Source organism: Hippocampus guttulatus, chromosome 6, assembly GCF_054856545.1.
Source record: "Hippocampus guttulatus isolate MCC_2025c chromosome 6, RoL_Hgut_1.0, whole genome shotgun sequence".
Taxonomy (NCBI): Eukaryota; Metazoa; Chordata; class Actinopteri; order Syngnathiformes; family Syngnathidae; genus Hippocampus; species Hippocampus guttulatus.
In genome coordinates this window covers 22,175,313-22,188,132 of record NC_141266.1, presented here as the reverse complement: position 1 = coordinate 22,188,132, position 12,820 = coordinate 22,175,313, and the positions used below count along the sequence as shown (strand labels likewise).

At 45.7% G+C, this 12,820-nt stretch overlaps 1 protein-coding gene across 5 annotated transcripts in view; it reads right to left on the bottom strand.

Annotated features, from left to right (window-relative positions):
- The window catches only part of cadm4 (cell adhesion molecule 4), a 166,721-nt gene that overhangs the window by 13,073 nt on the left and 140,828 nt on the right, over positions 1–12,820 (bottom strand). For all 5 annotated transcript variants that reach the window (XM_086113714.1, XM_086113715.1, XM_086113713.1 and 2 more), the window contains exons 3-6: positions 10,504–10,791; positions 9,150–9,311; positions 8,006–8,096; positions 5,055–5,227 (exon numbers count right to left, since the gene is read on the bottom strand). In XM_086113714.1, the coding sequence (XP_085969840.1) occupies positions 5,055–5,227; positions 8,006–8,096; positions 9,150–9,311; positions 10,504–10,791 (714 nt within the window). The remainder of the gene's footprint in view (positions 1–5,054; positions 5,228–8,005; positions 8,097–9,149; positions 9,312–10,503; positions 10,792–12,820) is intronic.

Sequence of the window (12,820 nt, the reverse complement as noted above, 5' to 3'; positions counted from 1 at the left end):
CGATTTTTGTTCACATTTTCAAATAAATCAATAAACAAAAATAATCAACTCACTCATCACGGGTGCGCCAGCCATCCATCACAACAGCCACGTGTCAACCATATGTCTTTGTAAGCATGGAATATATGCACATTTTCGGCGGACTGAGATTCCGTAACTCCTTGCTGCACTTCAAACGAACTGTCAACGGTTCTTATGAAAAAAACCCCCAAACAAACTGCTTTTGCTCCTTTTGAGATCAGTGCTGTAGTGGCGACTGAGATGGGCTGACAGATCTGCTTTGTCTTATTCTCTGGAGGAGGGTTGGAGGAACTCACTTTTAAGTGATGTTTGCCATCTAGTGGCATACACTATTATTACAACTAGCTAGCTGCTCATCTCCAGTAAACATATTTGAATGTTTAAAAAGTACTCGTAGGCCACGAGGCCCCGCGAGTCGCCAATTGCTCATCCCTGCTCTCGGGATTCAACTCAAATGACACGTGTTAACCTACATTTCACCTCCGTCGTACTTCCCCCCCCCCCGCCTCGTTTTTTTATCCCCTCACCCTCCGCTCCCCTTGTACTTTCTTCACCCCGATGCCCCCCACCTCCTCAACAGCTCGCCGCCAGTGCTAAAGGGATTGAACTGCAGATGAACCAAGAACGGGAGGGCAGACTGCTGGTGAGGTGATAAACGCTTGAAAGAGCCGTGGGAGGAGTCACGGGAGGAAGGGGAAGTGGACGGGAAGGTGAAAATGAGGTGAGAAGACGCGGGCGGAGGGGATGGAGACAGAGGGGCTGATGTGACGTTTAAAGTGAGAATGTATCATCCTTACAACCCTAATGCTCTTTAGGAAGATGTGACAAAGGCTTTCTGTCATGCTCGCTTACTGGCGGGTTTTTTATTCCAAATACAGTGGAGGGACACCAGCCACATACTAGGAAAACTACAACATTAGTTCATTTTTATATTTAAAAAAAAAATGGGACAAATTAGAAAAACTAGACTTTGTACAGTCGTACTTATGAACATCTCGTTTTCAAGTTACGAAACACCTCAACAGGAAAATATTGAAATTCCCAATTTACAGCAAAATGAAAGGTCGTTCTCTGAAGTCATCTGTCATTGGTTGAAATTAATCTTATTGATCAAATGTATCAGTAAGTAGTGGAGTAATCATCCTGGTATTAGTCTGAAAAAAAAATGTTATTGAACATTCTTCTTCAGCACACCGTTCTAGGGTTTCAGTTTTAGAAAAGAGTATTTAAAAAAAAAAATAGTAGTATACGCTTCACGGAGAATCTCTACTGTGAGCTTGCGGCCATTTTTCTCTGCACTCTGGCTGATTTCTTGTTTATGCTCTCATAAATGATGAGCAGCGGCTCCTGGTTGCGTGTAAATCTCTGCCTTTAATTTACAGCCGTTGGATTCGGTGGGCTATAGCCATCTTATTTCACACTTTTATGACTTTCCCAACATGGAGGAGTCCTCCCGGGCCAGCTCGGCCGGTCAGGAGAGGACCGTCGGGATTTGGGCAAAGAGCCGTAACTTTTTGTACGCCTTCCAATAGGAGAAGCCTTCATTCGGTGCACCTTGTTAACACCTTCTGCGTATTTTACCCCTTTACCCTCCTCCCTTGAGGCCTGCAGGCTTGTGCTCTTTCTTTCTTCTTCTTTTTTTTTTTTTTTTTTTTTAACAGCAGATGGTCTCAGCCTTTACAAGGGTGGGATAAAACTGCTCATCTCGAACCCATTTGATTCCCGCTTGGGCGCCCTCTGCCAAGGACAAGAAACGGCAAAGACGCTCAAGCCATACATTGTAAAATGAACACCCCCCCTCCCCCTCCCCAGCCCACCTGAAAGGCGCTTTTAGAATGTGGAGTGTTACCTCGAAAAAGAACGATGCTCTCTCCACCTCGCGTGGATTCAATTTCAATCTGATCATCATGCATGAAAACTGTGTTATCATTCCTATGTCTCATACAACTAAAACTAAGTGAAGTTACCGACCATTTCGTGACACCTACACTAGACAGCCGTTTGAGCGATTATTCAATACCCTTGATATCCCTTGATATTTAAGATTCATGCACGAGCACATTCTTTATCCTCACGGGGAAGACAATTCTGGGCACTGGTAGAACGACTAGCGTGCACAACTGTGACTGATGAGCAACGTTTTTAATCAAGCACCACACACTCGTAGGACAGATTCATGTGACGAGTGAGCCCACTGTTAACCATTAACTGGTAACCTAGAAGGAGCCCATTCGATTCTGCAACCCTTATAAACACGGCGGGAAATGAGGGTTTGACATTCTGCCAGCAGGCACCTTTAACAACCACCCGACCTTTTGCATGATGCGCCTGTGGAACGATTTTATCGACAGGCCCATAACTAATGAACAACTAACCCCGAAGATGCTCCACCTTTTTATGTCAAACCATTACAAACATGTACAATGTTTTTGACAAAATACGGAATTAAGCCGGAAAGTTAACAAAAATCAAGTATCTGCACCCAAACATGTTAAATTTATATATATATAAAAAACAGTTCCTCAAGGCTCCGTTCTCTAACCCCCCTCTGTTCCAACCTCAAAATCAACTTTGCACACAAAATAATTGGTTTGACAGATCAATATTGAATTGGACCGGCTTGATTTTTATCAAGAAATGTGGTGTAATAATATGGAAAGCGAAAGTGTGGGAATATCTTGACCAAATTGCGTGCAGAGTTGCCGTTCTTCAAGTGTCTGTTCCAACTTTAACAATGAAAATAGTCAACTCAATTGAAATGAACTGGCTTGGCAACACCTGATAAAATCGGAACAGCTTTTTTATATATACAGTGTATATATATATATATATATATATATATATATATATGCGCGCATGTTTGGACTTGTATGACGAATCGAGCACATGGAGATAATGCTCAAAAACAACGTGCCCGCTGGCTGAGTACAACACTTCCCCAAGTGGAGCAAAGCAGACGGGATGACGGCTGGAAAAGCAGGAGGAGCTGCGGCTTATGTCATTTATTTGACTATATAGGCGGAATTTGGGAATCAAATTAATGAACTGTACGGAGCTCCCACATGGAGATGACAAATGATGGAATGAAGAGAGAGGAAAAGCGAGGCGGCAACACGCATCAAAGCTCAACATGTCTAACCTTCTGGGGCGAGTGTGTGTGCGTGTGTGTGTGTGAGGGGGGGGGGGGGTCAGAGTCAGTCAAAGTGGGTTGTGGCGGCACCTTTCATCTTGTTGCTGTTGCACCCACTCAACGCCTGTGGAAGGCCTCCATTATGTGTGGGGTTTGATGCCGAGCATGAGGATGCCGGTTCTGTGTGTTTGAGCATGATGGGTGGATGAGGAGCAGGCGCCAACCCTAAAATGTTACGCAGGCTTCCTGCCTTCTATTAAGCACGGCTGCTTCAAATGTGTGTCAGGTGCCGCGGGGGAAGGGGGGGTGCCGTGACACTGTCAGCCGGCAGGGGGTGGGCTAGCTGAGAAAGTGCAAACCAGCTGCTGAGTGACAGCAGTGGGATCTTGTACAAAGAAAAGATGGAATACTGCAGGGCCGTGGGCCACATACTGCCCGCTGTTTTTTCTTTGTGTGTGTGTGTGTGTGTGTGTTTTTTTAAATATTCATATCCTGGATGTGTTATTTTCATACAATCGAATCAATAACAGTAATAAAGACATGTAAAAAAAAACAAAAAAAAAACACAACTCAAACCTTTTCGGTACTTATAGTGAAGGCACTTCCCTGCGAATAGAGGGGAAGGTTAGACATGTTGAGCTTTGATGCGTGTTGCCACCTCGCTTTTCCTCTCTCTTCATTCCATCATTTGTCATCTCCATGTGGGAGCTCCGTACAGTTCATTAATTTGATTCCCACTGTATTTTATTTATATCATACATATGCATACCCCCGTTCAAGTGTCAAGTGGCTAAACTTGCCCATCTCCCAGCGTATTGGCATTTCGTTCCCTCATTATCAACGTGAGAAGCAGAGATTCACCCTGAAATCTTGATCTTCAATGTAAAAGCTGTGCTGACCACCAAGCCAAAGCACCGCAATTGCCGCCATCGACAGAGATCCGTTCATCATGACAGTAATTTCGGAATTTGATATCCACACACAAGCTGCATGAGACCTCTGTTGAAAAATGTACTTGACTAATATATTCATCCGGGGCAGTAAATGGTTGGATTCCATTTGACGAATATAAAGAAAAAAGCTCGACCTGGTGAAGTCTAGTGGGTGAGTTGCCACCACGTAACAGCACCGAGCCACCAAGTTGTGTTTGTCAAACCGAGCGATTCTGCAGTTTTCCCTGTAAAAACCCAAAACAGCTTACTCACCTGTTCTCACTTTTTCTTCCCACAGGAAAACCACGTTAAAAGTCACAAGACGCCCACCACCTTCTCTCTCCCTTTTCTTGCATAGCAAGAAAACGGCAGGCAATGTTGCGCGCGTCAACATCATCATTGCCTTTGAGCGCCGCCACCATGCCGCCTATTCAGGTCAACCTTCATAAAGAATTTAGTCAGTGGTGAATCTTTGAAAACTTCGCAGACAAAATTGCCACCCCCTCCCACCGCTCCCCCCTGTGAGCCCACCTCCAACAGATGTTTTGTTGGTGTCATCATGTAAAATGTTACAGACTTGCTAATGCGTACCCATTTCTTGCAGGTTTTTTTCTTGTCTTTTGATTGCTATGTGTTGTCTTTTCTTTCCATGAAAAGAAACGACTAAGTCACAAAAGAAGGCCGGGACAGTAACACTCTCGTTTGTGTAGTAGGGGATGTTTAGCAGGAGATTCCCGCTGTGAAACAAATTGAGAAAAGCAAATAAAACGAAAAGACAGGGACAGGATTTTAATACGTCTATTGTGCTGCGCCGAGAATAAACCCAATGCGACGGCGAAAACGGATCGATACCGATCACGTCAAAACACAATGACAAGACAAAGCAAAAGAAAGGACGCGTATTGTACAAACGGGGTCGCAATTACAGCGCCGAGATTGAACACGTAAACAAGCGAGAATGGCGGACTGACCGTAGACCAGCAGGGTGTAGTGATCGGCGGCTCGCCCGTAGTTGTTCTGCGCCTGACACAAGTACGTGCCGTTGTGAGACTGGCTCAGGCGGGAAATCTGGAAGGTGGGCCCGGAGATCTCGGCACGCTCAGGTAAGGTGTCGTTGATCTTGGACCACTGGATGGCACGGGGCCTGCGAGGGAAAAGCAACAAGACAGAGCCATTATAAACATTAAAAAAAAAAAAAAAATCAATGAATGAGCTGACTGTAGAGGCTGCAGAAAATTGTGATTGATCAATTATTTGTAAAACTGGACTTTTGCTTGGTTAAAGAGCAATTAGGAATCCACAATGGAAAAAAAAACATTCCACTTCATTTTTTTTTTGAATTACCATTGCTCACAGTAACAAACTATTTTCATATCTAAAAACATTTTGGGTACGGCAATGTCAGAGACAAATATGAATTTTCGTTTAAACTTAGCATTCCTTGTATCACAACCAGAAGGCATCGATTTAAAAACAAACAAAAAAACAAAACAGAACATTAACGGCCTTGTGCCACATCACTTCAGCAGCGAGCATTTTAGCATGCGACAAAGTCATACGTTGGCAACTTAAAGGCGCATTACCACCACCGAGTGACGTCGACCTTCCGCTGCAAGGGATGCTGGGAAATTCATGGTGGCCAGATGGGGTCACGTGAAAACAACAGGTAGTGACTGTTATGGCCAAAGATCGGTGATGCCCATGTCCCCCCCCCCCCCCCCAAAAAACAACTTCATGGCTTAATTGTTGACACCAAAACTCTCACTCCGATCAACCAGATCCCAACTCACTATCACAGATGATCAGACGCGATGTTCACACACAAGTTGGCTGGGTTCTGTGTGGCGGATAAAAGTCTTCCGTTACGGCTCGGACGCGTCAAATTCACGGGCCAGAGATAGACATGGGGATGCACAAATAGATCTAAACACACACACACACACACACACACACACGCACACACACACACACACACACACACACACACACACACACACACACACACACACACACACACAGGAGGTGGCAGGATTACAGCGTCACCCTGCTGAACAGAGCCGTGCCTGGCTGTGTGTCATGGCTTGTGGTTGCATGTGCAGAATCATCCAAAGCTCCAATCCCTCGCAAAGTTTAATTAAACTTTTTGTGATTTGGCCATGCACACACACACACACACACACACACGTGAAAAAAAGAACAAAAAAAAACTTTGTGGTTTAACCACAACACTCCAGTCGAGCCACATCGTCCAAGTCAGGTCACCAAGAGACTTGTGGTACTTGACACACACACACACACACACACGCACACGCGCACACGCACACGCACACGCACACACACACACACACACACAACTACAAAGAAGCCAGTCAAGCAGAATGACATCACTGTCCTTTTTTAATTCCTCTACCCCTAATTGGTCTTTAGCTTGACAGGGATTGAACAGGGTGTTAACAACAATTGTAACGTGTGTGTGTGTGTGTGTGTGTGTGTGCGTGTGTGTGCGTCGAGGGTCCACAAGGGACTGCTGAGCCATCACACACTCACAGCGAGCGTCCCCGACCAAGCGTCGCAAAGTTTTGTCGAGGCCCGAATATAAGAATTCCATGTACGCCGATCACAGCAAGTCCGCTCATTGTGGGATTACCAAATGGCGGTGGCACCCAGGGAGATGCGCCAGCTTCCTATCAAGTGTCTCCAGTGGGCCCAGCCGGTTGAGTAATGATTCGACAATTAGAGTTTGAAACAGACGAAAAACAGGGAAATTGACAGGTGGGATGAGGAATTATTTTTCAAATGGGGTTTACCATATTGTATCACATATCACGAGTCAATGGGCCTCTCAAAGTCACACGAGGCTCTCCTAAAAAGGATTAAGGGCCCGATTTTCTTCATCAAATTTCAAATCCGGCACGGCGCGTGGACGTATCGACGCCGGTCGTAATTGCAGATGAGCGCACGGCTGGCAGAGCGGCGAGAGGGGAAGGCTGCGCCGCCGTGGGAGTGGTCACAGTCGATTCCAATCGTGGCCAGTTGAAGTGGCTCCTTTCCGTTCCCTTTAAACCTGGTGCGCCAGTCAACGGCGCTCTGAAGCGGGCGCTTGGAGACCACCGCCGCACCCCACCTACCGCCCTCCCAGCAAGGACTGCTGCTTTTCCACCTGTTGTGATATTGGAACGTATCCTTCATAATCCGTACTGGTATAAACGACAGAACATTCCGAGACTAAACTGGCTAAAAAGATGGAAATTGCCAGATGGAAGGAGGAATCTGTTCTCAAGTGGAGTTATAAAGTTTAGGAAGTTGCTCCAGTGTTATCAAACACACACATACATCGATTGCTTTCCTGGAGTTTTGTGGAGACGCTGGAGTGGACCAGGAGCCAAGAAACATGAGGGGTCATCCATTGGGGAGGCTTGACGAGCCAATCCCTCCTTGAACCACAGCGGGAAATGTGACTTGTTGTTATTATCTCCTCTCAGTCACAGGTCGGTCCGTATTACGTCTTCATTTACACTTTTATGATTGAAAATAGGCTCCTCAAGCTCTTTTGCAGAAGGCAATATAATCAGAATCGCATTGTTTTGATCCGTCACACACAAGTGAAATGTCAGCAGCGTTCGATTGGTTTTGTGGCACTTGGCAAATAAATGAGTAATGTGCGATATTTGAGATATTGCGCACATTTCATGACAGCGTTTATCACGCGATGGCTTTGGACGAATTGCGAAATAGGGAGACTATAATCTTGAATGTTAGCCATTCGTAAACACGTAATGTGTTCTATTGTGGGAGTGCTTTGAAAGAGGAAAGTTTTTGCAGCCACTCATGAATGGCATCCTTGGACAATGAATCAACGTGAAACTGTGTTTGCCGGGTACACGCCGTTCAGAACACTCTGGATTCCATCAAGAGGACTTACAGAGGGTTGCCGACGACCGAGCAGGACAGGCTCAGCGAGTCACCCTCTCGTAAGATGCCAGGGGGAGGGACGATCCTCACAGTCGGTGCAACTATGAACAAAGAGCCAGAAAGGGGGAGAGGAAAAAAAAAAAAAAGAAGTGAGAACAAGGCAAACATAATGTGGCTTGCGGCGTCTTTGCCGTTAGTTTCCAAGGCGACGGCCTGATGACAAGCAACAAGCAGAGACGCTGCCGTCTTCCCCGTTGCTATGATCAACAAACGTTGTTTACCGCGGAACAACTCAGCGGTCCGTAAAGCGCAATATATATACAATATATCTTTATTTGTATGGCGCTTTCACGACAGCCGCAACGGTAACAAAGCGCTTCGCGGAACATCAACATCAAACCATTCACACTAATACAGCAGGACGCCAAACACACAACATTGACTGGAATACAATCGTAACTACTGCGGCATCCGCGGTTATAGATCAAAGAGGAGAGATTTCGTCTCCTTTACAAGTGGATCAACGGCTTTTTCACTGGGTGGAGACGGGCTGACGTGAAAATGACCATATATGGACACGGGAAGTTTCTGCCCCACCGTGACGAAATGATAAAGTGCTGAACTGCATTCGAGGGATCGAACGAGTATCTCACGCGCACCTTATTGACTGACATTTAGTATTTGTGAACCCAGACATAGAATTTGTCTTATCGTGAACGTGCGAGTGATTATTCAAGGCTAATTACCGATTGCACGAAGAGCGATGAGCGTTTCAACCGCGGAGGAAATGGAGCAACGGCGCGCACGCTAACGGCCGGAGCCGGCATCCGACTGGGCCGCGGGCTCCGTGCATCGACAACATCTGGACGTATTGGCTTTTAATGAGAGCCGCTTCAGCGCCAAATATCCGTCAGCTCAAATACGGGCTGGGCCGAGAAACGAGCTCCACTGTAGCCATGACAAACGAGGCTACCAATCCTTGACACAAATTACTCCTGCGGCTGTCGTAGCGATACAAATGGAATAATCTATGTTTTTAAATCATTCGAGCACAGAACAGTTTGATAATGACTCTTGGGGAGTACGATACGGTGCGGTGTGTTGAACGGCGAAGGTGACAAAAACTTTGTCAAAACAACAGTCGTGATACTCACAGAACACATCCAAGCGGTAGTGTCGGATCCTCTTCTGGTTGCCCAGTGCCGGGTGGAGCGCCTCACAGCTCAACGGCGCTCCATTATCCTTCCTCTCAACCGGTATGCGGATGGTGCTGGACACGCTGACCGTCTTGCCGTTGTCCTGCTGGGAAACCACACCTGCCGGAACATGGGTAGATCAGATGACGGCGGGGGGGACAAAATGAAGAAGAAGAAAGTAGGAGTGAGTGACAGATGAGTTTTTGGCGGCCGAGTCGTGGGTCGCGGCAGTGGAGCATTTGAGCGCTCGTGGGCAGAGGAGAGAAAGATGAGGCAGGAACGGGTCTTTATATTCCATGTAAATTATAAATGACAGTTTGCGGATGATAGCTCAGCGTAACGCGTGTGTGCGTGAGAGGAAGAGGGAACTGATAGATGCAGAAATGAGAAGGCTGCAGGGCCAGGGATGAAGCCATTTGAAAATTCCAGAGGCGGAATGCACTTTATGATTTTTCATTTTTTTAACTTGTGACAGGCAACAGCGGAAAAACAAAAACAAAAACCTGTTCGTCACATCGCCTAAGTCAAATAAATTTGTCCAAATCAATTGGTTTTGATACTGAGCAATAATGTGAAGATGATTAGGTGACAAAATACAACTACCAATTTTTATCGATTGAATAGATAATTGAAAATCAATAGGATCAGACAGACAGAATGTAACATAACGCAATAAAGTATTTCGACAACATAACGTAATACAGTGATCCCTCGCTACTTCGCGGTTCGTTTATTGCGGGTTCAGTGCATCGCGGATTTTTTCAAACATAAAAAAAAAATATATATATATATATATATATATATATATATATACATGGAGTACAGTACTGTATATGTTGCTCTATGTGACTCGCTGTTGTTTTGCAGCTTCTTGCGGACCGTTTGCGGACTTCAAAAAAAAATCTATTTCTTTTACCTGTTTATGTTAATTGGACGCTACTTCGCGGATTTTCGTTTATCGCGGGTGGTTTTGGTCCCCATTAACCGCGATAAACGAGGGATTACTGTATCATCATCCGACACAAAGTAACGTGATACTTTGGACTTCAACATAGCGTAACACAATACAGTTTATCATAATAGAGCATAACATAACACAAATTAGCGCAGCGCAAGTATCATAAGATAAAGTAGCGTAACACGATGTAGCGTAACAAATTAGCACCGCAAACCACAGTAAAATATGATGTTATACTACATAAGTTAAAAAAAATGATCAAAAAAAGCATAACGGAACAAAGTGTGCTATTCGGCTAACGTTACATGATCCCACCTCACGCTCTTCCCATCCTTCAGAGCTCCACGGCCGTACCTGGAATCTCGCGGCCGTTGCGCATCCAGCGCAGGCTGGCGGCCGGCTTGCTGCGCGGCGACACGCAGCTGAGCTCCACCTCGCCACCCTCCACCGCCTCCTGCTTCACCTCCACCACGGGCGTCTCCGGCGGAACCAGCACGGCCAGCGTGGCCACCTGGTGGTGCGTGGCGTCCGTGTAGAGCTGGCAGAAGTAGCCGCCCTCGTCCGAGACACTCACGTTGGTCAGCGTGATGCGCACCAGCCGCGGCGTGAAAAGCACCATCTGGAAGCGGTCGTCCTTCAGAGCTGAAGGTGGGCAACAAGGACATCGTCACAAGTCATCGTATTTGGCAATCCTATGAGTAGAATTATCACTGACCTGAAAAAAAAAACTTGATTAAAATACGAGGAGCAACAAGTTTCCATATAAATATATACACATTATTACTATATGGGAGAAAAAAAATCATATACAGTGGTACCTCTACTTCCGAACATCTCTTCATACGAAATTTTCGAGTTACAAAACGTCTCAACAGGAAAATATTGCCCCTTGTTACGAAAGAAATTTCAAGATACGAAAGACAAAAAATAGAGCATGGGCTGTTATTCGCAGCTTCGAGTTTCCTGAACGCAACATACTTCTAGATGCTCTGCTATTGGCTATTACCGAGCCTCATCCTGGCATCCCATTGGCTAAGAGGGACTTCTACTCTGTGTGTCTCCGTGTGTCTTTAGATAAACAGATAGAGCTGTGTCGATGCGGCGTCCTCGTCATTCGCCCCTTCGGGCCATGAGGAGTATAGTTTTACCGGTAAATGTGAATCCCCCAGAAAAAGTGTTCACCAGTCGGGCAATCGCTCACTATGCTGATGTTTGCCTTGGACATTTTCGAAGGATTGTTAAAAGCCGACAAAAGCAAATGTCCTTGGATCAGTTCTTTACAAAACGCCAGGCAAGGGGGTACTTGGAACGGATTAGGGCATTTACATGGAAAACACGTCTCTACTTACAAACTTTTCTAGTTAATACATTTCTTCCAGAACCAATTAAATTCGTAAGGAGAGGTACCACTATGGTATATCATTTTGATACAGGTGCTTGTTACCCTGAGCGACTTGACTACATTTTTAGCACTGTAATCCAAGTCGTCAACAAAATTCTTCCTTTGCTTCTCCACAAAGTTTTTGCATTGATGTGAAAAGTTGGCGGAGGAATTTGTAAAGTCAGCGTGCATATAAACGACAACAACTACTCATCCATTCTTTATCCAAGTATGTCGAATTAGAACCTCCCTTTCAAATTGTTTGTCTGGAGTTAATTTTTTTGTTTTGTTTTGAAGGATTGGGCAACTTTTTGGGGTGCATATACACCTTTTCAAAAGTTAGAGGCGGGTTAAATGCTGCCATTAAATGCAGAACAAAGGCTGACGGTGGAGGAAAGGCGACAAAAGAAGATTAGAGGCGGCATATTTGCGACAATTTTCTTTTTGTTAGCGGAGACGTCGAGAAAGGAACAAAGCCTACCAACAATGCAGCACTGGCAAGATGTCTATAGAGTCATGTAAATACCTCGGGGAATGATTCGATATTGACACCTCTATTTTGCCTGCCTCCCTTTGTTTGGGCTTTTGTCGCCCGCAGGGACAGCGTCTCCTGATGCAGCACCGCCAGGCCTTCTTTGCAGACTCATTCGTCACGACGCTGCGATGAAGATATTGGTTTTTTTGTGTGTGCGGGAGATGCCAACGGAGGAAGCCAGTGCGAGTAAAACAAACCAATAAAGCTATGTAATGCGGCAGGCGAGGGGATGGAAAATAATATCGAAATGGATGCTGTGTTCAGTCCAATTTCCACCAAGCAGTATGCTTCGGTAGGGTACACAGTCTCCATTGTCGCAAGTTTGGAGGAAGTTCTGGAAATGTCCAAACAGGACAATAACATGCATTCAGGAAATGGGAGAAGGAATTTTTTGTTCACGAAGGAGAAGAAAAATCAGGGGTGACCTTTCAAGAACATACTCACGAATGACTCAGTGCGGCGTAGAAAAAGAGCGGAGCAACATATGCTACGAAAGTGTGCCCCGAAGCTAGTTTCGCTCAGGGCGCATCTCCTTGGAAACAAAGGCCAGCGGTCGGATTCCGCTGAAAGTTGCGTCATTGGGCAGGCACGGTCAGCCTTTGGAGGATGCAGCCTATGAATTTATAGACACCGCTCGAGCCACTCAACACGTAGAGTAGCTAAGCATTAGCCACAATCAACAACAGAGTGATTCACGGAGTCCCACGTCATTTGAAAGGTCAGGCCCGCACACTCATTTGGTCTTTCGTAAGTGG